The sequence below is a fragment of the Topomyia yanbarensis genome, chromosome 2 (assembly GCF_030247195.1).
Source record: "Topomyia yanbarensis strain Yona2022 chromosome 2, ASM3024719v1, whole genome shotgun sequence".
Lineage (NCBI taxonomy): Eukaryota > Metazoa > Arthropoda > Insecta > Diptera > Culicidae > Topomyia > Topomyia yanbarensis.
This window is the reverse complement of record NC_080671.1, coordinates 202,961,747-202,987,802: the sequence shown is the minus strand read 5'-3', so window position 1 is coordinate 202,987,802 and position 26,056 is coordinate 202,961,747. Positions and strand designations below refer to the sequence as shown.

The following is a 26,056-nucleotide window of genomic DNA, read 5'->3' as shown; positions in this document are numbered from 1 at the left end:
CATCCCGGATTTATCCGGGCCTTTACAAGCCCTTGCTAAATGTCCAAAGCCCAAACACTTGAAGCATTTCTCCGCTTGTTTATTTACTCGTGAGGCGGCTCTCAATGGGCATCTTGACCATCCAACCGTAACTTTGTCTACCTTCAGTGCCTTGGTTACTGGTAAACGAATCATCGCTCTCTGAATTCTTCTGTATCCCTTTTTAACCGGATCGTCAGGTGTACCTCGCCCAGGTTACACTGCTGTTTCAGTGCACCTCTCAGCTCGTCTTCCGTCGTGATTTCATCAACGTCGTTGCACACAATCATCATCTCCGGGTTTAAGGTTTTAACTTCTGCCTTTTCAACCATTGGTTTGTACCATATATGTATGTATGTAGCCACCATCCTAGTTTGAGTCTTACTATCCTTGCGGCTCCACTTGAAAGTAAGCTTAAATTTCGTTACCATTCCGTTATCAACATATCTCTGTATGAAGGGCCAAAAGGGGGAGGGTGGCGAACCGTAGGCAAAACACCTACTCAGTATTTGCGGGATTGAAAGAATCTACTACCAAAAATATGATTCAACCGATCGAATAACGAAGTTCGCAGTACTTGCCAAGCTTTCCACGGGATGGTTTGTTTGAAGAAGGGCGTGTCAATTTTTTTAAGACTATTGGACAGAACTGTACACATTGCTAACATTTTTCCTCCATGACTTTCCACTTCATTGTCCAGTTGTGACTTCAATGATGCACCCCCTCACTCAGTAAATAAAGAGAAATTATATAATGGGAATAATGCATATAATTTTAATGAGTAAAAGAGAAATTATAATAAAATAAAACATTGGGGAACCCGGGCTATACCCTCCACTGCCCAAATTTTTTTTCTCCTTCAAAAAATTTAAATAGTCTGTTTTTATGATGAGAAAACCGAAAATCATATTGCCGGTTTACAAAAGTTACGGGTTTTTCAGTTAAACTTCAAAACATTTAATCCGCCAAAAGGCGGGGTTGGGCAGCTGGGCCAACAAAAATCTCTATATACAAAAATGAAATGGTGTCCGTATATTATCGCATAACTTAAGAACTACATAACGGATTTCATTTATTTCTGCGTTATTTTGTTGGTTATTTTCTGTGAAAGGTTTTTTGGCATAAAAATAAAATATTTAAATTTTCTTAATCCACCTATCAGTGCAATTGTGCTTTTCTCATATATGCACATTTTGCTGGATATCTCTATATATAGAAATGGAATGGCTTCCGTGTGTTATCGCGTAACTCAAGAACGACACAACGGGTTTCTTTGATTTTGAGTTATTTACTGTGGAAGGTTCTTTGGCAGTAACACAAAATATTAAAATTTTCTTAATCCACCTATTTGTGCAATTGAGACATTTTTAGTTTAAGATTGTTTGCATAGTTTACCATTATATAGAGCCACGTAATAAAATGTCATTGGTGTGTTTTTGGGTTCCAGTTTGTCCGCAACGATACTTTTTGGTTAAAATGTTCTACTTTATTATATATCTTGCATTCATGCATTTAAAAGGAAGAGCGGTTAAGGAGTTGATGAACAACGTGTATGAAGGCACTATTCAAAAAGGAGAGTATGAATGCAGAAATGCTTTGTTTACACGAATTCCCATGATTCAAACGGATTCGATTCGACTGATAACGAACGTAAGTCATTGAAAAGCTTCTGCACAAACAAAAGCGTTGTTTATCATAACGTATATTATAGGACTTTTCGTAATATGTTTTACAATTGGAGTCACCTTACTGGACTTGAAATTAACAGAAATTTGTTCCACAAGCATTGCTATTTTTGCTTTCGTTGAATTTCGTTTTGTTATAGGTCAGTTATTTTTTCACGCTAAAGCATTCGAGATGGTTTTTCCTGGGATGAACATTGCGGAAACATGCCTAGTTTGTGTGCACACACACTTACAGATGTCTGTGACCTCAGTATCCGATGTCCAGTATATTTTCTAGGTGATACTATTGGATCGAGGCGGACGCCAAGTTCATCTTATCTGGTGTTCGAAGCAACAGATTTGCTCACGTCGAAATGGAACAGGTCTGAAGAATCCGATCCAGCGATTTACGGGCCCAGTTAGAAAGTGTTCAGATAATTTAAAATGCTTATTATTCATTGATTATCGATTTGGTGTAATTTTAAATGACATTACAGTTATATTCAGGTGCAAATATTTGATGAGTTGCGCTTTTCGAATATGTTCCCCCAACATGAAATCGGTCTCAGGATGTCCCAAAAATTCACGAATGCAACTAGGAATAGAATCTAGAGAATGCTACAGTACTCTCATGCATTCTATACGAATAACTTGAAGTTTGATATGGCGATAGGTATTGTGTGGATGTCCTTTATAATTCCTCCTGGAACCGTATCTAAAAGCAAAACAAAGTTTTGATACTACCATTCCGTTTTGGAACTTTACCTTTTTTTAACAGACTTTGCAGCCAATTCTTAGTGTACTTGACAATAACGGGGCTAGTGCGACAATGCACTACAAATTTTTCCTGGATGGATTCTGCAAATACGACAAATGGTTTATGAGACCAGCTGCTTACCCTCTGAACCGCCAAACCGCGGGATCTTTTCTAGTTTGACCAAAACAAGATAATTTGTCTCCAATTCCATTTAGAAGGTTGACATTTATGATTTTTGTTTATACTCAGGTTATGCTAAGACACGCTTCGAGCAGAAGTTGTATGACCATTGAATATGGCGCACGTGGCCGTCTGACAGACCACACGGAATTTTTTAGAAAACCAGAACCGGTTCTGTGACCTGACCAACAAGTATAGTTAAACAATCTTGAATAATTTTCCGATCATTTGCAAGTAGTTTAGCTGAAATCGGTAGAAAATTGAGAAAACTAGAGCCAAATAAACACATAAACTTTAAAGTCAGAAGTACTTCGAAGACGAAATTTTTTTCCCCAGCTGCCCAAGACCGCCTTTTGGCGGGGCAAGTTCTTTTGCACATAGGTTTATTTACAAGTTAGTACAAGACCAAATTTCAATTCTGCGGCAAAATACTATTGTAAACTAACTTACTAATAATTTTGAAAACACCAAAATGTGAGATAATTTTCCAATTGAATTGTATTACCACATGAATTTTTTTTTCTCGCTTCCCTCAAATTTCTAACTTTCAACTCAAATATCATTTTATATCATGATTTCAACAAGCTGGTAACGTCTTTGTATGATATGTGGGAATGTTTTAAAGAGGTTTTAGTTGAGTTGACAACACAAAACGTGTATTGTAGATTTTACAGCGATTCTACTGAACCCCGCCAAAAGACGGGGTTGGGCAGCAGAGGGTTAAGACCGTGGGGGTAATTCAGACCCCCTCGATTCCTCAGAAAAGCGTAAGACTTTCTAACTGTCGTGCATATTCGTAGAAGCGCCAGGCGATACCTGTTTCATTTTTTCGCGATCCTTGAAATAACAACAGTAACAAATAAAAGTGAATAAAAATAAAAATATTTTGGAAAGGTTGAGACACCTATTTTATGGAATGTTTTTTGTTTGCGTAAGGGGCCCTATTAGACCACCTATTCCATCAAACACCGTTCAGCAGTTTGTGGCTGAGCACACCACTACATACACCACAGCAAACAAAATACATGATGCGCCAATAGAGAGCTGTGACTACCCAGGCGAATGTTTTTAAGACAATTTATTTTGCTTCTTAAGCAGTTTCTTCAACAAAGATTTCATTGGTGAACATAATACATTGTAGAAGGATGAAATTTTTTTGCAAATCAAGGCCTCGTTGCAATGGAGCGGCGCAAATTATTTTTTATGGCTCCAAAATGTAGCTGAGGTTTCAAACAAACAAATAGGACCTTTGACCGATATTTTTTCACATCTATCCACCTTAAGGGGGCAATTAGCTTAGGTAGGTCCAAATAGCCTCGGTTTCCCCTAAATAATATGATGCAATAAGATACAACATAATATAATACAATACAAAAAATACTTTTAACGCGCCATATCTCTAAAATCAACTCCTCAAGCACAATTAAAAACTTGTTTTAATCCATCTAGTGGTGCAATTGTGCCTTTCTCATTTATTAAAGCTATGATTTAATAGCTGGTTATGTTCAATATAACATTGTGGAAATGTATATTACAAAAATATATTTTATTAGCTTAATCAGCCTGAGTTCAATGTTGTATTCATGTTAACATATTTTGAAATGCTGGGTGGTGGGGGAGAGTAGGGGGATAATTGGTGGGAGGTGAGATGCGTTGGGAGCAACCTAACATATCCTGGTATGCACACCCAAAACGAATCTTTGAGATCGGAAATGTATCTGTGTTTTTCGCTCTCGAACTGTGAGCGAAAAGCTTCCAAACGATGCGTTAGTGTTCAACCAACCTCATACTAGTGCAATACAATATCGTACCCAACTTGATTTTTTGACGGCAGGTAGGGAACATAATTACCTATCTTGGAACCAAATTCCACCCAAATCAATGATAGTTTTATTTGTAAATCGACTTTAAATTTTTTTAATCGATTTTTTCAGTGTAGGAGTTGATGAAGAATTTTTTCAATATTATTATTTAAAAATTTGACTAATTTTGTGAAAATCAATCCTTCAACATTTTTTGTAGGATTTGTCATTTTTAGACTATAGCCACTTGAAAAAAATGATAAAAAAGGTTAGACCCTTTTCAAAAGACAGTCTATATCATTTTTGGAAAAACAAAGTTCGCAAAGTGAATGAATGCAAATCATGCACAGAATGCTTCATTAAAAACTGAGAGTGTCCTGCCAACTCTGAATACGATTTAGCGCGAAATTCGTCTATTGTTATTCTTCTATTTGCAGTTTTTTTATGACTTATTTCTGGTTTTTCCTTTTAACCTTTCGGCAGTCGCGCTAGTGCATTGAGTTCACACTGCTTTGAAAATCTAGCGAAATCGCCTTGGGGCACCAGCGGGTGATCGTTCAGTGAGCCATTTGCGCGACTTCCGGAGGGTTAAACATGGTGGTAGTAACCCCCCCCCCCCCTTGCTCAGCAAATGGGGATAGAGACTTTCCTAAAGAGCAATTTTTAACCCGAAAAAAGAGCTGAAAATCTTAAAAATAAAAAAAACATCTTTGATTTGGATGGAATTTTGTACACAACTGAGCCGTGGGTCTTTTAATTTTTTTACAATAAGTAAAAATAAAAAAATACTAAGAATGTCGGTCTGCCAGATCTTGTTGACACAGTTTGCTGCTGCGTATTGAGATCCTTTTCTTTGGCGGTGGAACCGCTTGGAGGTCATTCAGTCTGCCTTCTCTCGCGTTGTCGTTCTCGTCCATGTCATCATCGGTACTGCTTTCTTGCCGTTCACGATCAGAGGTTCTTATTTGTTTCTTGTTCTTACGAGTCGCAGTTGTAAATCCGCCTTCATCGGTATTTGCTTCTTTATTGGCGATGCTAGTTGTTGGTTTGAGAGCGGTTGTCGTGGTCGTTGTACCTGCATTGGATTGGATTGTTGTTTTTGGTTTATCTGAATGTGTCGGCGGCTGCTTGTTAGAGGTGGCTGTAGTAGATGAGTTTTAACTAGTTGTTTCGGCACATGTTTTTCCGTAGTGGGCTGTATGGTTAGAGAATTGGCATGTTGGGGTCTGCCCGGGATATGTCATTAGCGTTGTTTGCTTATAGGCCATGCTTTCTTTCGGCGATTTGCATTCGATAGTTATGTAAGAAGGTATTGGTTTAGTCACTCGCATCCTCACAATACGAACGCCGGTGAAAAAAATTCTCCAGGTGTCATTACATGATTCGTTTGATGTAATCTTCCCTAGTGCGCGAGGCCAAATCATGGATACGCACGTCCATCATGTCGTTTTCCGTATGCACGGGGATCTTGATTCTGGTTTTATTAAATTCGGCCTCGTGTTGCATGTTGTTCTTTGCAATGAAGTTCTCTGCCTGTGCTAAACTTCTAAACGTGATCAAAACACAGTTTTTAACGTGGTACAGCTGAATGTACGTAACTTCAGCGAGATTAAACTTCATTTTAACCTTAACTAAATGTTCCACTTCCTGAACTGTGGGTCTAACACGAATTTTATTAAAGTCGATCGAAATCGTGTTATCCCGTAGCACGGGCACTTTTGTTTCATTTGGCAAACTCGTTTCACTCCGCAGCCGGGGGCAACGATACAATTTGTTTGTGCACTTGTATAGAATAAAAGCTGGCTTGATTCACTGGTGCCTATAGCCTGCTATAGCGTAGCGATTTTTTTTGCTTCTGCTTTGTGCGAGGTCAGAAGATAGACTGAATATATGACATTTTTAAAGTGATATAGTAATGGATGTGGGTCTGGTCAAATACAACACAAAACTACGTTTGATCAATTTAATATACCCCCAAAATCTTGATTTATAGAAAATTGAGTGTTTTGTAAAGAAGAAGAATGACCTTTCCAACGATATGCTATGTTATGTTCTTTTGTTAAATGTACGATGCGGTTTTGGGACAACAATATGAAAGTTACCATTATTTTGCTACTTTGTCATTGAAAATATGATGATTGCTCAACATTTTTATTAGGAAGTGTCTTTGTTTTGATAAAAATTTAAGGAGAACATTTAATTCCCTATCCAACGATCTATTTATGATCAAAATCGGTTGAAAAATGGCAGTTTTTTATTTTTTTCCAAATTAGGAACTTGGTCGCATGAACTTTTAAGGAGACGGTTTCATATAAAATGTTAGAAAAAACGATTTTTTGCTCGATTACGTATACATTTAAAAGTATGTGTGAGAACTATGAACATTAAATTGGATAAAATAACGGCAGATATAATTATAGCATCTTATAGTGCGAGACAATACACCACTAACTTCCTAAGATCTCATGCGAGCAATTATCTAATTTGGAAAAAAAATAATCACTCAGCCATTTTTAGACCAATTTTGATCATAATCATCGGATGCAGAATATAGTGGTAACTTTCATATCGTTGTTCTAAAACCGCATAGTACCTACATTTAATAAAAGAACATAACATAGCATATCGTTGGAGAGGTCATTTCTTCTTCTTTCCAAAAAATTAAATCCGGTTAAAAAATGACCTCGCAAAAAAAAATTTAGCGCCGAAAATTCCGAAAAATCGTTTTTTTACTATAAATCAAGATTTTAAGGGTGTACAACTTTTTTCATACATTGTTTTGTGTTGCATTTGATGACATCTACAACCTATACTGGGTCTTGAAAAGTACAAAATCACTGTAGTACCGTGTTAGTGTTCTGTCCATATTGGGAATGCCTTTAAAGAAACTAGGGGGTTTTGTGAAACTATAATTTATAACACAATAAGACTAATTCTCTGTTTGAAAACATTCAGATTTTTGCTATTTATGTATTATTCATAAATGTCCTTGGAACTCCGCTGTTCCGTAAGTGCACTTCGCACTTAACTCAGCAATTGAATATAATAATAGATCTAGCTTCACTGCATTATTTGAATACGTGAGAGTCTGCTACAACCCTGTTGGGGCAAATTATGTTCACTCGCTATTGAAACCGACCGCTTTGAATCGATGGGACCTGTCCACAACTAAGGCTTTAGCTATTTAATTTTTTCCTGTTGAGAGATATGTTCTCATTTGGCTTGCCTGCAAAGCAACCATCAATCAACACGATTTTTCATCCTGTTTCGGTCCACTCTCCCAATGCTCGCCCAGCACCGGTGGTGGACCGAACCGACATCCGATGATAAAATGAGTCATTTGCTATTTGAAACCTTTTTCCTTATGCTTCAATTCGCTTACCCAATCATTCTGTTGCCATCCTCTCAATCACTCTTTCTCAACTCTTGCTGCCTACTCTTTTCTGGAGAAAGAATCACCAACACTTACCTATCGAAGCTGACTGACACTTTGAATTTTTTGTTCTCCTCCATATTGCCTGCACCTGAAGATGACGGGGTTGAAATATTGTTGAATCCATCACGATCAATATTTGGATTATTGTTGTATTGTGGTGGCACGGGTTGGGCGATTCCAGGAGGAGGTGGAATCACCACAGGGCCACCAACTCCCATCACACCGGGCGGAATGGGTGGCCCGGGAGGTAACGGGGCTTGGTGTAAAGGCGGAGGCGTCAAAGGCCGATGGTTGTGCGGATTATGATGATGGTTATTGTGTCCGATGTAGTTGTTATGCTGGTGAATGTTGCTAATGTTGGAGTATTGGTAGGTGAGGTCGCTACGGCCTCCGGATGTGGCCGCTACAGATGATTGCCGATGACTGTGGTTTGGAGGATATGTCCATACCACTCCGCTGAGATGGAATCCAACTTGAAGCACATCTTCCACGCAGCCTGATTCCACCAGCTTTAAGCCAGCGCAGAAACTGAGGCTTTGAGGTTCCACAGAATTTATAGAGGATACCCTGAAAGAGTTGATATAAGAAATACATTTATATAGTGAAACAGTTTGAAGAGATATGAATATTGTAATGAGGAAAACAGAAGATAAACTTCCATCATTCTAATTTTTAAAGGAAAACTAACATGGATTGAATAACTTTCTTCGTTCGATATTTGGTCGGATACTCTTTTAGCTCGGTAATATAGTTTTTAGGTAAGTGCAAGATTTAACCCTTTAATGTCCATCTTTTTCTTAGAGCACATATTCTACCAAAACTATTATCCTTAAGCTGATTTAAATCCAAAACCATGAATAATTAGTTTAAATTGAAATAAGTGCTTCTCACGCAGTGTTAGTGTTGCTCCTAGTTAATTTTCAATATCATGCATATGCATGAAAAGGTAAACGTAGCCAATCTGAATGAATTTATCAGTTTTCTCTAATATTTCGAGACAACGAAGTTATATCACAATTTATTCTTTGCGGCTATCTGAAATTGTGCTACCAACTGCTCAAACGGAAACTGATCGGCCCAATCAGTTTTACGGCTTATTCTTATAAAAGTAATGTTTCAAAGATTTTCTTCCATTTAATTCCACTATGTTTCAATCATAGTGGAATTAAATGGAAGAAAATCTTTGAAACATTACGTACATTCCACTAAGACCTCCGTTCGCGTGTATATTGTTATAAAAGTATCCAAACGAAACGTCTATTTAACTCACATACAACAAACATCGATCTCACGCATACAATAAGTCCGGTGTAATGCACGAGATCGATTAGAACCAAATTTCGAAATCGCAATCAGGACTGTTAGTTTCAGACAAAAACTATACAGATTTAATGCACTATATTTCGCTATTAGAAATAAGAAATGGCAAAGGCTTTGAAACATTTCAAAATGAAGTAAATATATTTTATACATGGTGCAATAAAAGCCTTCTGAAACTGTGTGTAAAAAAATGTAATTCCATAACATTGAATAGAAAGAATAATATACAGAACATGAGAGTCTTATTGGGAAATCAACAAATAGAAAAGTGTGATAGAATCTAGGAGAAATTATAGAATCCAAAATAACATTCATAGATCATTATAACACAATTATTAACAAAGCAGATAGCACACTAGGTTTTATCAAACGGTTCAGCCATAATTTCCACGATCCCTATACAATAAAACTCTGTTTTATTCTACTTAGTGGTGAGATTTTGCCTTTCTCATTTATCCAAACTATGATTCATTAGCTGGTTATGTTCAATATAATTGTGGAAATGTCTATTACTTAGCACGTATCCCACGACTACCACGAAAGTCAACGCTGACTCACTTTAAACAAAAAAGTATAATATTAACTAAGTTTAATTAGCGTGAGTTCAATGTTATCTTCATGTGATCATATTTTGAAATGTTGGAGGAATGGGTCTGGAAGGCAAGACAGGTGGGGGTTGCTTTAGCAGAGTGAGAATGGAGGATGCGTCAGAAATCTTTCATCTTATTTCAGTATGTGGGGTAGATGAAGGAAATGCAGGTGGGAGGTTGTTACAAGGGGGAGGTGTAAGGGTAAAGGGGAAGGGGTTGGGGGTCGATGCAATGCTCAAATGCATATTTTGCCTTCCATTTGAGATTTGGTTTGAGAAAATCGGTTCAGTGATCACCAAAGAACCGATGTGACTTTGATTGTGGAATATGCCTGGAATCCGAGACTTCCGGAATTGTCGCCAGTGGACAATGTATTCAAAGAATGTTCGATTGGCAATCCGTGATCTAGACCCACGAATCGAAGTAATTTGGTGACAATTTCAATAGTTTTTAGCCTCTGAGGTATTACGATTCTAACGGTTTATATGACCAACTTGTAATTCCGGAACCAGAAGTCAGAACCGAATAAAATTGAATAGCAGTCAATGATATTACTGTATCTTTCATTTAAAAACAAGTTTTTAAAAATCAGTCAAAAATTCGCTGGGGAATAGTTCTGTTATTAGCTTAGGAATGTGGCAAGTTCCCCGGGGCATCATGAACCGTCATAGCCAGTCAATGTGGACAAACCTACTTTGATTAATCATTAGTGATCTAGACCCGCAAATTCAAGCATTGTTGAGCCCATTTTAATATGTATTTGGGCATCATGGTAGTACCGGTTTATATGGAAATTTGCTGTGTGATCACATTATTCAACCCGCAGCTTATGGGAGCGTTATACCTTTCATTTGAAAACGTCTGTAATGTGTTAATCGGTTTAGCCATCTCTAAGAAAATTGTGAGTTTAAATGACACACACACACATACACACATTGAAAGGTTCAGTGCAAGAACGGCCCAACCGCAAAAAACTTGTTCTGAGATGTAATGGAAAATGAAAATAACAAAATTTGTGTTTACGTTTTATTTGCGGCTTTTTAAGTATTCTATGTGTAAAAACCGTTATGTAATAAAAATGTACATTCCTGTATAAAAATCGTAAAAAATACTTTTATTACCGTATGTAAGATTGCGAGGAACAAAAGGAAAAACGACCCAATTATACTTTGGTCGCTCTTCCTTTTGAATTTTCGAAGGTTTTTTCGAATGCTAAACAATATTTGTATTCAAATCAATACCTTCAAATTATAGCATTCATTACACGATCACATACAATAATTTGTGATTAACCTACTTTTGATATTTTTTGATTTGGGCCGTTCTTGCACTGACCCCTTCATATACATACATACGTACACAAACAGATATTTTCCGATATCGACGAACTGAATCGAATGGTATATGGCACTCGGCCCTCCGGGCATTGAATAAAAAGTCGATTTTTAAAGTGATTGCATAGCCTTTCTTTATATGAGAAAGGCAAAACATTATAGGGTGAAGTGCCTATTTTCATCATACTAAGGAGGGCGCCTCACTGAATCATTAAGTACTCGGCCTACAAACAATGGAAAGCGTAAAAACTGGCATCAACAGCCTTGCTTCGTTGTTAAGTACCAAGATAATAACATACATGCACTGAAAACAGTGAAATTCTTGTGTTTGAGCGCAACGAAAACACGAATGGAGTGCCCCTATTGTTGCGCTACCATTTGACTCAATGCGTTAAACAAAGATGGCAGACACTGCTCTAACCAACGGCTTCAAATGGGTAGCGTCATAATAGAAACATAGCGATAATAGGCTCATCACCCTATGTGGCCGCTGTTCGTTCAACACTAGAATATTGTAGTAGGTATAATTTGGTCGCCATTTTCAGCAACGCATGCAAACCGGATTGAATCAGTACAAAAGCAGTTTCTGTTGTTTGCACTTCGTAAACTAGGTTGGGCTAGACTACATGTGCTATCTTATGAAGCACGGTACATGCTAATCGACATTCATACATTGATAGCGGTAAGCTTGAATCTAGTTGGTACCGCCACACGGTACTATCTTTGATTTTAGGCCCGAGTTTAGTCCGGCCTAAGACGTTAGTACCTGTCATTACAGAAATGGCTGCATCCTGAAGCCAAATGAAAACAGTGTAAAAGGCCGCCATGTTCCTCTTGCATACATCTCAATAATTTGAATCAACCTTTCGAACTTTATGTGCAATATTATGGCCCATGTTGCACAAAAATCATATGAGTGCAAGTAAGCAAGTTTTATCCCGTACGAAAAACAGGTGTAATCGAATTTTAAATGCATTTTTTTAAATATTCTTTATCGTCCTATATCTAGAAGGTGCTACACGCTCATTTCAAAATGCCACATTATATTGTAGGTTAGCAGAAGTCGAATCATATTGAAAAAAACTGTCGAACGAAATTTTATAATTGGATTCAGAGATGAAAATTGTTTTCGTTCGTTAGTTTACCTATGGCTATCAAAATGAGTGAAGTTTAATTTGCTCACATTTTTTAGTTATTTTAACACGAGGAAAAGAATATATAATCACAATTTGTTCCCTTTTTTAGGTTTATCTTCTCTCAAAGAACACCATAAGCAAGTGGAAGTTTATTTAAATTTTTACTGCTTTCGAAAGAGTTCAAAACTAAGATTGAATAAAAAACTGTAAATGAAGCCATGCTATATAGCCTAAGTAACACTTTTAAATATGACGGCAAACAAACTGTTACAAATATTATCATTTTGATCGTTATTTAAATGTTATCGGAGCTTATTTGTGTTGTTTCGTAATTTATAATTTTCTAGCATATCTTGAACGATTTGCATTTCCGCTGTAGTACAAATTTTCGTTTAATTCTTTATGATAGAACAGATATGCTCAGGGTATGAAAGAGCTGTGAAAGCTGAGACTAGACAGATGACTTGGCAAAATTACGCAAAAGTTGAATACGGAAAAATCGCTTAAATCGTGTCGGAACTAAAGGGGGTTTGTGTAAGGTATAATCGGCAAAAAATTGGATACTTTAATTTTTTTCGATGCAAAGATTGTCTTTTCAGTCTGACGCCACATCGAAAACTGTACACCATAACTCAAAATCTACTGGACCAAACGTTGAGACATTTGCACAGTTGTTTTTCACAGCATTTCACAAGTAGTCAAGGGAGCTTTTATTTTTTGGTCGATTTTCGATTTTTTCGTAGTACTTTGAAACCAAAGTCCGATTATTGCTAAAACAACGATTAACATGTTATTGTAAAGTAATAATATTTAGCAGTTTGCAAAAAGCTCTTGTAGTTGCCTGGGCAATGATGTGAAGAAGAAGAAGAACTGTGCAAAATTCAGAACGATTGGTCCAAGAAATTTTGTCTGCATCCAGTATCAGGTTCAATTTGTAAATTTATAATTGTCAATTCATTATCAGACAGATGGCAGACTATAGAAAATAACTAATTATAATTTTTATTAATTGAAATTACTGGACTTTTGGTATTTCAGGCTTGATTGGGTAGTCGTGCTGATAATTTGAATTACTTCATTTTCAGCAAAGTAGGTCTGCCAAATGCTATATGCATGGTTAGTAGACTAGTTGGGTAGGATGGTATAATAAGCCCCACCAGGCTAAAATTTCAGATTTCCATTCCATGGACGACATAATTATCTGAAGCAAATAAATAATTTTTCTGGCATTTTTCATGTGTTGCAGAACAGCAACTGATACAAACTTTTCAAAAGATGTAAGCTTCTACTCTTTTTCTATAAGCATTTGATTTAATTTGGAACAGTCAGATTTGGCTGAACTGACTACTAAGTGTAATGTTAGAGAAGCTCTTCAAGCCCTTGGAGTGGCTAGCGCCTAACATTACAACTCTATAACGTTCTCGATAGTATGCACCATTATTAGCAAAATAACGTTTTAGTCAATTATGGATCTTAAATAATAAATGGTTTAAGCGGTTACTCCACTGTAAAATTTTAAAACAATCGATTTTTTATTTATTAGTCTAAAATGTGCTTTAGGATGTAAAATATGATATCCCAAAACATGGAGAACGAAAACAATTCAAAAATATACAAATCTCGACAAACATATGATTACGGCGTATAAGCCAACTGTCAAAATTCACTTTGAGAGGAAATTCTGGACAAACCGTTACTCACCAAGCACAAACGTTGGTAGTAAACGTAAGAGAAAAGTTTTCTCTTTCATTAACTGATGTGAACTGTATTCAGCCAGTAACGGTTTGTCCGGAATTTCCTTTCAAAAAGAATTTTGACAGTTGGCTTTTACGACGTAATCATACGTTTGTCGAGAAATTTTCAAATTTGCCGCAACGCTTCTTATGTATAACCCATGTGTACTGCAAACTTTACCCGCGTTTTTCTCGAAACCACTGGCCGGAAATGTAACCCGAACAAATGATTTTTGGTCGCTTTGAAATTTTCACAGTATATTCAAAATTGATTTCTCCAGTCACGTACGCAGGATTAAATTTTTTATTGCGTACTTTTTTATTGATTAACGATTTTGTGTAGATTTTTATGACATTTTCTACGTTTTATCACTCAAAACTGGGCCATTTCGCTTAAAATCAAAATATCGAAAAAAAATCCTACGTACATCGCTATTGACATAAGGAATCAGAAAAACTTTAGTTTTTGGCGCTAGGTAAAAAATAACGGGAGATAGATTTCCGACCATGGACCCCTTCCAAAAAATGCTCATGAGGTGAAAATGCTGCAGAGCTGCCATCTTGTGATGAAATTGCTCGAAAAAAATATTTTATTTGATACAATACTTATGTTATAAATCCCATTCAACAAGATGTCGATTCACCATTTTATTGAGCAATAAAAAAATTCTCGAAATAATCAGACTATTAAATAGCATTAACAGTGAATTTTAAATTAACTTTATTGTACAGTTTTTTTAACATAGCCGTGTATTGCTGATCAGAACGCAGCAATGCAAATGGCAGCATCATGTTACCGGAAGAAGACAAAATATGCAAAAATTTGTCATTCTTCTCCTGCACACATTTCGTTATTTTCAATCCTCTCTTCGGTTTTCTTCTGGATAAATATGGCTCCCTTGGCTCGCAATAAAGATGGAAATAAATAATCCAGTTTAGCAGGTAGGAAAGACAAGCACTGTCGAACTACACTAATAAAATAAAATACCAATTAATGCGTCGAAAACTACGCATTTTCAATAAAAGTGGAATAACCCATTAAGTGGGTAAAGAGTTCGTATCCATAAATGAATACAGCTCTCGTACGTCAACCTGGGTATGCTTTACCCTTTATTTTTCGCAGAACTGTTACAACAAAACGCGTGAAAAATATCCATTCACGAAAATCGCGCCAGAATGAAAAATACTGTCAATAGAATTATTTCTGAATTAAAAAAACATAAAATAACATTCATTTCACATTATTGTCTCCCTAACTACTTAACAAAATAAAACTGCCAACTGGATATATTTTTGGTGGCTGGATCTTTTGGCTGCTCTAAAAATGCCAAACTTGCGCATATTTGCAACATCCTCAGTAGTTTAAACAACCGTTTTTACGAGCATTGCCGAAATGTTCCGTTTCCGCCACACACAGAAAAAAAATGTTGGTAAGAATAAGAGTTTTTCACTCTTAGCAAAAAACAACCAACGCATACTCTTTGTTTAAAAATAAAACTTTTGTTTTGAGTACTATTCTTCATTTGCTTAAAAGGAAAACTTTTACTTTGATTATTATTCTTGATTAATTTAAAAGTTTTACTTTCAACCTAATAGTTGGTGTTGGTTGTTTTTTGCTAAGAGCGGAACACTCTTACTTTTACCAATATTTTTTTTCTGTGTGCATGTTACTCAGATGCAGGCCGGTAATTTGCAGGTTCCGCTACGAACCTTAGTTTGCAGGTAAACTCGCTTAAAAAATTTTTAATGACTTTTCACTCATTATTAAGATCAGTATATCCATTGATATTATCTCATCGAGTAGTTGTGAAATGAATAAAAAGCACCCATTGTTAGAAGCAAAAAAATACCCATTTTTTGACAGCTCGAATAACTTCCGAAAATGGGCAATTTGAATACTTAAAATGGGTAAAGTTTTTTACCGTGTTTATCTACCCGCATTTTTTTATTTCCTCGTTCTTTCCTTCCCTCTACACGCTTGATTCCAATTGCACATCAAAGGGTTACAGTAGAGCACGTTTGGATAAACTGAGATCAATTCAGTTGTTTTTTTGTGAATTAGAAGCAGAACTACAATAGGAATTGTTTTGATTCTTTTCTTTTTGCTTATCGCTAAGAGAATAAGCGGGATCATTTAATTCGTTAATATAAATCGATAACATATTTTCACGAATTGTTGCCCATATATCTATTGTATCACACATCAAAAAAGTAAATAACGGAAGAAAATTATTGTTTTAGGGGATGGATCCAAACAAATGACAATTGGATATAGATCGTAAAATGCAATATTTTATGAATTTTCCTACACTCGTGGTTAGCAAATTGAATCAGAATGTTAACAGCTTAGAAATTAGCTCCACAAATACTCTAAGCTAAGAGTAAATAATTGATTTTAAATATGTGCAATGTTCCAATAAGAATAAAATCACATAAATCATCTGAACACAAAATATTTTGAGATTTATTGTGAACACAACGGTGATCAATATATTTATTTCGATTTTTGGCATATGCATCAATAGTTCTGAACAACCGGTACATTATTCCAAAACATTGCTTGAACCGCGAATCAGAAAAGAATACGACATAAATATGGAATACGTCATATTAAAATATTAATTAACTCTATAGAAATAATTAAACAGGTATAAGATTCTGTCAGTTGTTGTAATGAACATAAGTTAGTTTGAAGCAAAATTGCGTATAAACGGCACAAATAGTTACAGGGTGTTGGTAAAAATATATTGCTAGGATGTTTTAAACTCTCATTTATGTTTTAATGTACTTATTATTTTATTCATAAAATCATAGAAATTTTGTTAGCAAATAAAATCGTTCCAATTAGCATTGATGCATTATAGAAATATATCTATATTCTATCTGCCAAAAAAATAAATATAACGCTCGTGAATATAAATGATCATTCTGTCAAAGTTTAATTTTTTGTTTGATCTTTGTTTACTTTTTATTTAAACCTCGCTGAAAAACGTGTATAATTTTAATTCGCAGGCCTTCATTGATAATTGATCTTTATTTCAAACTTGTGAAAATTCACTTGAAACGAAAATAAATGTTCTCCCCCACGTCGATAGGTATCATGTTCAATTAGAATGACACTCACAGTTCATTTTAAATTCAAATTGAAATATTTTAACCAATTTTTTAATCAAAGTTTGAAATCTCGACAAACATATAATTCCTGCTTTAAAGCCAACTGTCAAAATTCTCTTTGAAAGGAAATTCCGGACAGACCGTTACTCGGCAATCACAGATGTTGGCAGTAAACAAAAGAGAAAAATGTTCTCTTCCATTAACTGCTATGAACTGTGTTTATCCAGCGACGGTTTGTCCGAAATTTCCTTTCAAAAAGAATTTTGACAGTTGGGTTTTAACCAGTAATCATATTTTTGGCGAGAAATAACTATCATGGCACCAATTACAACCGATGGTTCAGCCACCTCTAACGCGACGAGCGCCTATTCAAACTGAATAAAAACATGCATATGTATATCAATTTATTTTCTTTTGTGCATATTATGTCACTACAAAGTACTGTACATCATCGGCCAACTTTCAACTATCCAACACGTTAAAGTTCTATGTTCAGAAACATATCGGCAACAAGTTGACAAAATTGTTCTCAAACCCTATGGAACGAGATATTTGACGAAGAAAAGTTATTTTACTGCAAGAAAATATCGGAATGAATTTACTCATTTTCTTTAACTTGAATTTGTTGTTTTTTAACATTGACGTGTAACGCAGATCAGAACGCAGCCATATAAATGACAGCATCGTTTGATTAAAGCTTACCAAATATTTTAGGCCGGTTTAAAAGTTAGTCCGGTTTAAAAACAGTTAGTACGGCTTTGTGCTTACGGCTATAAATGTATCATTTGGATGTCTGTTATCTGTTGATATAAAAGATGAGAAGATTTTTGCTGGAGAGAGAGTCAAAACAAAATTCAGCTCCAGCAGACTTTTCCCTGCTCCGAAATAAATAAATAAATATTTTCAAGAGGTCCATGTGTTTTAGATTCCAAATTTTGTCGCGAGCAAGCTTTATCTTCATATTTTTTTAAGACCTTATCACAACTTTTCTAGTCAGATTGATATTGCCATTATTTCATATACTTGATTCGAAACCAAGAGGTTCGAAATATTTTATACCTCAAAGGGCAGTATTTTTTTCATATGTGGGGCGAACTATATGGTGAACATGTATACTAGACTGGTTCAACTTTTCACTTATAGCTTCACCAGGCTCTACTGATTCCTTTTATGGCCCCTAGTAATTGTGCAAATTTTGGTACCGATTGGTTGTGTCTACAGACCCTCCAAAAATTTCAAAGTTTATATGGAAAGGGATCATCCATAAATGACGTAGCATTATATGGGGAAGGGGGGAGTTTTGCATTTTGTGATGATGTGTGACGACAGGGGGTAAGGGGTTATGTCATGCTACGTAGCTTTTTTAAAGGGGAATAACTAACACCGTTTTTTAATTTTTTTTTAAAATTTTATGGGGACAAGGGGGGGGGGGGAGAATTACCGTCAAGCTACGTAATTACCAGGGGGCGGGTATTTAGAGGTTTGTGACGAAATGCTACGATGGGGGAGGGGGGTGTTAAAAATCACTCAAAAGATGCTACGTCATTTATGGATCGTCCCAAATTAGTATGGAAAAACAGTTAAAATTAAAAATAAATTCTTAAAAAATCACCTCATCAATCAATTCATGAGAACACTATATATTTCTAAAGGTATTCTCCTGCTGAACACAATCGTGGAACATTGTAAGTTTGTGAAAATTTGCTGAGAAAAATTATTAACTTAAGAACCAGCATGACTTCAAAACAAGTGGATTTTATTATTAATCATAGCAACCCTGTTTGAATAACTGCATCTGCCATACGCGAGCGGTGGGTGGTAAATCTAGTTTACATTTCGACACAGATCTTTCATTAGGGCCTAAGTCGCAATGTACTCAAATGGAGAAAAATCAGTTTCAATATTCGGCGATGCTTTTCTAAATGTTGTTTTTATTGTAGGTATAAATTACTTTATGACCATGTTTTTCCTGGAGCATCTTTGGTTAAACCTTATGACAATATAACAACGAATTTAATTCCTATGTGCTTTTAGTGGGTAGAAACTAAAAAAATGCTTACGCCCAATTTGAATTCCAGTCGTGATTTCGCCCTTCAGCAACCACCATTTGCGAAAGGGCTAAACCGTGAACATAATTTTCAGAAGGGCGCGGTAAATGGGCTAAACTGACTCTGTCTTGCTAGTTAGGGCTAGGTAAATGGGCGAGTTTGATAGTATACTTTTTAATAGGGCTCAGCAAATGGGCGCATAGAAACCCAATGTAAATGAAAGGGCGCGCGCATCTTTTCTTCAAATTTCATGAAAATATCGAAATATTCGAATGTTTATGTGCAACAACTATAAAGTAGACATGATCATAGTAGATATTGCTTATCATTTATATAATAGAACCGCCGTTTAAAGAATAATTTTGTGACTAATAACCATACGCCCCGGTACTGTCTAAAAATGTAAGTTTAGCCTTTATATTCCATATGAGAACAAGGGCCTAAGTCGAAATCTCGAAAAAATGCATCTTTCGCCGTTTTGTTTTCTTTAATTATAAATCGAGCCTAAAACCATTTCAACAAATTTTCACCTCAATCTTGTAGTATTTTTGTCGCATAATGTCATAATAGCGAAAACGCAGTTTGTTTACATTTGCGATTTAAGCCCTAATGAAAAATCTATGTCGATTTGTATAACGATGGAACTATTCAAACAGGGTTGCTATGATTAATAATCTTAATAATCCCCTTTTTTCTAGTCATACTACTTTAGTCTTTAGTTAATAAGTTTTCTCAACGAATTTTCACAATGTTCCACGAATGTGTTCAGTAGAGAATACCTTTAGAAATATATAGTGTTCTCATGAATTGATTGATGAGGTGATTTTTTAAGAATTTATTTTTAATTTTAACTATTTTCCATACTTGTGCAAATTTTGGTACCGATCGGTACCAAAATTTGCACAACTACTAAGGGTCATAAAAGGAATCAGTAGAGCCTGGTGGAACCTTAAAGTCGAAAATTGAACCAGTTTAATGTATACCTTAATTGTATTTATTCAAGAATGGATCAAAATTTGATCCTTTTCTTCCAATACTCAAATTGTACTCATATTTTTGTGAACTACTTGAACGCTTACCTGGAAAGCGAGCTGTACATGCAGATATCCTTCTCGTTGCGCGGAAAGGACCAAAAAATAATTCGCCTCTGCACGGGCTCTGGGATCCGATCATAACGTTCCTCGATTTTTTGAAAAGGCTCATTTCGTGCCACTATCCGGGCTGTGATATCCAGCAGACTATCCGGCTGTCGGAGCGCCCTATTGGAAAATTTTGATAGGCTTCCATCCATGCTACGATTGCAATGAGCTCCGATGACACTTCTCTTATCACTGCAAAGCATTTTCTTTCCCTCTCTGTAGGATACCACGAAACGGACGCAATTTTTTACCTTGCACAAGTCGCAATCAAATTTAGGATCAAAAAAGACCTTCAAACTTTCACGTTCGACGCTGGAATACTCAATAAGTCCAGGGTAGGTCTGCGGCGCACTATTCTATCACTCCATTATTTGAATGGCTCCGTTGGGGGGAACTGGCAGTATAAGAGCGAAGAGAATAGCACAGCCTGTGGTCGTTATGTGAATGACGAAACACAATCTACACCGTACGAGCAACGTGTTTTCATGAACGGATGTACTCTACATCTAGCGGCCGCTCTCGGGAAACTGTTCCCTTTGGTGATTTTTTTTGTTGTTCTGTCTTGGCACCATCATTCCGAACATTAAGTTTCGTCTGTTCTCGTTTCTGCCGAGAGAGGTTTTATATTCCTTTTTATACAGTGGGGTTCGACTTCTATGTTATTCCATACACGACCTGCCGAGCTGCCAATGTTATTACCACCCTTGGAACCGGATGGATGGATGGATGGCTGGCTGGCTGACTAGGAGGTACTCACTCTCGCATGGTCACTAGCTCTCATGCGCTCCCTTGCCCATTTTATAATAACAGCGGATGCAGCCTGTGTGCTACACGATGATTGTATTGGTCTGCTTCCTCGGTGTGTTTGTTGATGAGCTCCGTGTGGGTTTATCTGAGTATAGATGATTCAATTACAATGAATTTGTATTTTTAGTGTAACCTGTTTGTTGATCAACGTTTCTCTTTCGCACTAGGAACCTGTAAGAGAGAATGAAGAGAAGAGATCAAAATTAGTAGTAGCTTTGTATAATAAATGTATAAATTTACGGAAGAAAAAAACACGGCGCTCACACCAACAAAAACGATGAATAAACCGGTAATTCGAGAGAGCGCCGAGGTGTAGCAAAAAATGAAACCGCGGTACCGAGTATGAGCTAGAAAGAGATGCAAGCAATAATAAAGAACTACGAGAAATATAAACAAAATCAATTTATCACCGCACGTGAATTATAATATAAAGTAGATACAGGCACATAAGGCAAGTCTGATCGTGTACACAAAGGAAGGAATGAGGCAATTTGAATAATATGGATGTTATGTTTTATGAAAATTTATGATTTGATAAAAACGAAAAAGATGACGCTGCTATAAACTGTTTTATAAAATAGCTGGACCTAGAAAAATATGGCACCATTTGGAATAGGATACTGGATGACTGGACTACCTTTTCACTTGTTATTAGAACGTTTATGCAATTGATCGGCGGATGGCGATAGTCAAAGAGACTAAAGGGTGAATACCTACATTTTAGAGGTTTGTTCACTGCCATAATCTCGTCTTTGCTTGAGAATAATGAATATGATATTCAAAATTCTTGGAAAGTAACCAGAAATTAATTTTTTGAGTCTGTATACAAATTTTGTTAAAGGTTTCAGATGAATCATCTATTCACTACTAAATTTGACAAGTTCCTGGTATTTTAACATTTCATACCAGATAGAACTGCTATTATGATGAACGGATGAAAATATAGATAACGGCCATCTTAGGAAAGGTAGGTTCTGCGTTCGAAATGTAATTGGCCTAGAAACTAGCCGAGACTGTGGTATGTGAGTGCCTGTGTGTGCATTTAACCCATTCATGCCCATGTTGTTTGTAGACAACATTTTTTAAACAGCTATAACTTTTGTTTGAGGCAAGATTTCTTCACAAAAACAAGTAAGGCTAATAAATGTGACTATTGCCTTTCATTTGAGTATTAACAGTTGCAAGGATCAGTTCTAGAGCTGAATTGAAAATGAATTTTTTATATATCTTCGTTATGCTGCAATATTTTTGAAAACTGATTAAACTTATCAATTTAGACTGTCTTTGACTACGTTTTCCACACAATTGGACTATTGTAAATTTTCTAGAAGCATTTGCATTTTTGTTCATCCGCGAGTTTTGAGATGTGTTATAATTGTGTCAGTATTATCGTGAGAACAGTTACATCATCAGACGGGCGTTAATGTAATTAATGTAATCAACAAAAAACTTTCATCTTCTTTGAAGCATTCTGCTTGCACAGAAACTGAAGCAAAGCAACCTGGTGCAGAGAACGTTACATTCTCCAATATTTTTTCCCTTGTGAAGTAAAGAGCCTATTTTGGCGCTATTGACGAGGAGAAGACACTCTTTCAGTAATTACGCGGCCTGCAATCGATGGTATGCGTATATTTATATTTTGAATTGCTTCTCTAACGGCTTCAGATGGGTAAGGTGATAATAGATAATAAGGTGATAACAGTCAAAATAGACCTAAAGGCAGTAAAAAAGAAACATAATCCAACATTATTGTAAACTGCGTTAACCCTGCCAGGTGCAAATGCGATGGGGAATTGCTTAGATCGGAAGAATTTAAATACTATTCAAAGACCTGACATATCCATAATCGCAAGTCTGTCCCATGTTCTATGGGATTCCTTATGCACATAGGACCGACTTGGCACTTGCAGTGATGTCATCCCTGAAATCGTCACCCTGTAAACATCCCCCAAATCGTCACCCTGCGAACATTCTGGAATGAAATGGAATATCAGAAACATGTACTGCATATACCCGTTGTTTGTGCTGTTTGTGACGATTCTGTAGAATATTTTCGCGACCGAAAACAGATTTTCACAATCATCGTCGTTTGTGTATCTTCCGACAATTTTCTGTTTTTTGTTGAAATCGTCATTGGTTTTGTATGCATTCAATATAAAAATAGGCTTATCATGAGATCTCTGTTTGCGTCCATGATTACCACGATTATAAACGGAATGAAAACTCAACTTGCAAGCCGTGTTGACATTTGAATACACTCAAAAATAAATATAGCCTGAAATGTGTGAGATTAACGCTTTCTAAACAACGAGCGTTTAAAAACACTCACATTTTTGTTTTGTCCCAGATTTTCATAAATTTCTGATGGTAAGGAAAATAGCGTCGCTTTTTGTGCACTACAGCAGGGCAGTTACATAGCAAATAATATAGCGTTCCGTAATCGGATTCACAAATGTATAATCAATGGTACGCAGCACGCTGAATAATAGCCACGTGATAATTGGGTCTACAATATCTAGTCAGTGCCCTGACCAGAATACTACAGTTGTGCTTGGAAAATTCCTACAACATTTTCGGACTCACAGTGGGCAAAAAAAAATTATTTGAACGCGAGCTTGTAAGCTACACCAATGGTTTACATGTTCGGGTGCAGCCTGTTCTAGTCAATTACGTGGTTGTTCGTGAGTTGTTTGATTTGAGTTCAAGACTATTATCATTTATTAATATGATGTTACATCAATTATTTTGATATAATCTGATCAACGATTCTTCTCCATAACACTCGGTTCGCAACTCCGCTAGCGAATGACGGATCTCAATAGTAGCATGTCTGTAATAACATACGTACCTGGAACTATTGAGAACCAGAGCTACAGGTCCAAAGCCCTGGTAAAGGTGGATTGTTGTGGAGATCTGGGCCGCGGTCACCACGTAAAGCAAGGTAGGTCATAACCCCAATTTCAAGCCGTGAAGCGACCCGTGCCGAGGGATGAGTGATCGAGGGGGTAAAAAAGATGCTCGATCGTTAACGGAGCCTGTGGGGTACCTGGGCAACCCCCACAGTAAGCGTCCCTTACCACGTTACTGCGGAGCTCTGGCGTGGCGGACCTTTCTTTCTCGCGCAACTCGTGGGTACTAACATGGAAGTGAATAAAAACAAAAACAACAAACAAACGGAGGTGCTAGAGGTGGTTTGGCAAGGTCTCCCCCCCGTGGGGAGAGTAGTGGAGCGACGAGTGCTGCATCTGATAGCACCAGTGACTCCCCAGCAGTGGTAGAAAATAGCCCTACCAACGCGCTGGACGGGCCACTATCCGCGATGCGCAAAGTGGTGGAGCAGCTCGATGCAATAATCGAGTTCACTAGCGCGAAACAAAATATTACCAAGGAGCTGAAACAGAGCCTGCTAAGGCTCCGGAAGGCTGTTCGTGTCGCAAGACAGGAACAGCAGGCGTACGCCAAGAGGAAGGGAAGAGAGAAGGTCGACATAGGTACCCAGACAGTGGCCTTCACCTTCTATGGAGCAGCCATGTCGCTCGAAGCAGCGGCTGGGTTCCCCCCGAAGGGTAAAGGCAAGGGCAATCGCAAGTCGGCGTCGAACGCGAAGCGCCCTAGGAAGTCACCAGGCGAGGGTGCAAAAACCGACACCACACGGCGTGCAACCGTCAAGGCCAAACGCCGTTTGGTCGAGGTAAGCGGCGGCGAGAATGACCCCGCTGGGCAGAGTGATGGTACCAGCAACCCGGCGCAACCGAGGCAGAGGGGCGTAAACTCCTGGACGCTGGTCACCAAGAAGAAGCCGGCACCAACACCGGAGGTACTGCGGCCCGCGAAGAAGGCCAAGGACAGAGGCGAGGCCTTGTGGTTAAAAACCGACAAGGACAAATACGCCGACGTCCTAGTCGATGAGGGCGGCCGAAAGCCTCTCGGCCCTTGGGCAAGACGTGCGTAGCGTGAGACGCACCTACACAGGAGAAATGCTTCTGGTGCTGAAGCAAAGCGCACAATCTAGTGCAGTGTACAAGGCCTTGGCCCAAGAGGTCCTTGGTGAAGGCGCCCAGGTCAGGTCGCTAGGGGCGGAAATGACTCTCCAGTGCAAGCATCTGGACGAGTTCACGACCGCAGACGATATCGTCGCAGCCGTCAAGGAGCAATGCGACGTGACAATCGAGCGGGCCTCTGTGCGTTTTAGAGGGGGACCCTCCGGCACCCAAGTAGCCTACCTCAGGCTACTGAAGGCGGATGCCAAAAAGGTAACCGAGAAAGGTAAACTGAAGATCGGCTGGTCGGTATGCCCAATTAGCATACCCCAGCCGCCTTCAGTGGATAGGTGCTATCGGTGCCTTGAGTCCAACCATAAATCCTACGAGTGTAAGGGCATAGCAAACTATGTCGTCGCTGCGGCGAGGAGGGGCATAAGGAGCAGAGTTGCACTAAGGCGCACAAGTGCCTTATCTGCACCGCCAAGAAGCAAGCCCGTAATCATGATATGGGCGGACCTTCGTGTCCCTTCGGTGAGGCAAATAAGAAGAAGCCGTGAACGTTACACAGCTAAATCTTAACCATTGTGCAGCAGCCCAACAGCTGCTGTGGCAGTTGGTCTCGGTGTCGAGGACAGATGTCGCCCTCCTATTAGACCCGGCAACGGCAATTGGGTGTCGGACGGGCTTGGAATGGTGGCAATCTGTACAACGGGACGGTTCCCGGTTCAAGAGGTAATACACTCCTCCGCCGAGGATGTTGCGATTGCCAAGTTCAATGTTCCGTTCTATTGCAGTTGCTACGCTCCACCAAGGTGACCCATAGGACAGTTCAACCAGATGATCGACAGGCTCTCGTCAGACCTAGTGGGCCGGAAACCGGTAGTCATAGCGGAGGACTTTAACGCTTGGGCAGTGGAGTGGGGCAGCCGCTGTACAAATAGCAGGGGCCAAGCGCTAATGGAGGCGCTCGCGAAACTCGATACTGTGCTAGCTAA

General features: G+C 37.8%; 1 protein-coding gene across 2 annotated transcripts in view; it reads right to left on the bottom strand.

The window, feature by feature from the left end:
- Positions 1-26,056, bottom strand: part of LOC131682728 (uncharacterized) — a 139,175-nt gene that overhangs the window by 24,185 nt on the left and 88,934 nt on the right. For both annotated transcript variants that reach the window (XM_058964425.1, XM_058964424.1), the window contains 2 exons: positions 20,212-21,249; positions 7,891-8,424 (listed from right to left, as the gene is read on the bottom strand). In XM_058964425.1, the coding sequence (XP_058820408.1) occupies positions 7,891-8,424; positions 20,212-20,474 (797 nt within the window). In that variant the 5' untranslated portion in view covers positions 20,475-21,249. The remainder of the gene's footprint in view (positions 1-7,890; positions 8,425-20,211; positions 21,250-26,056) is intronic.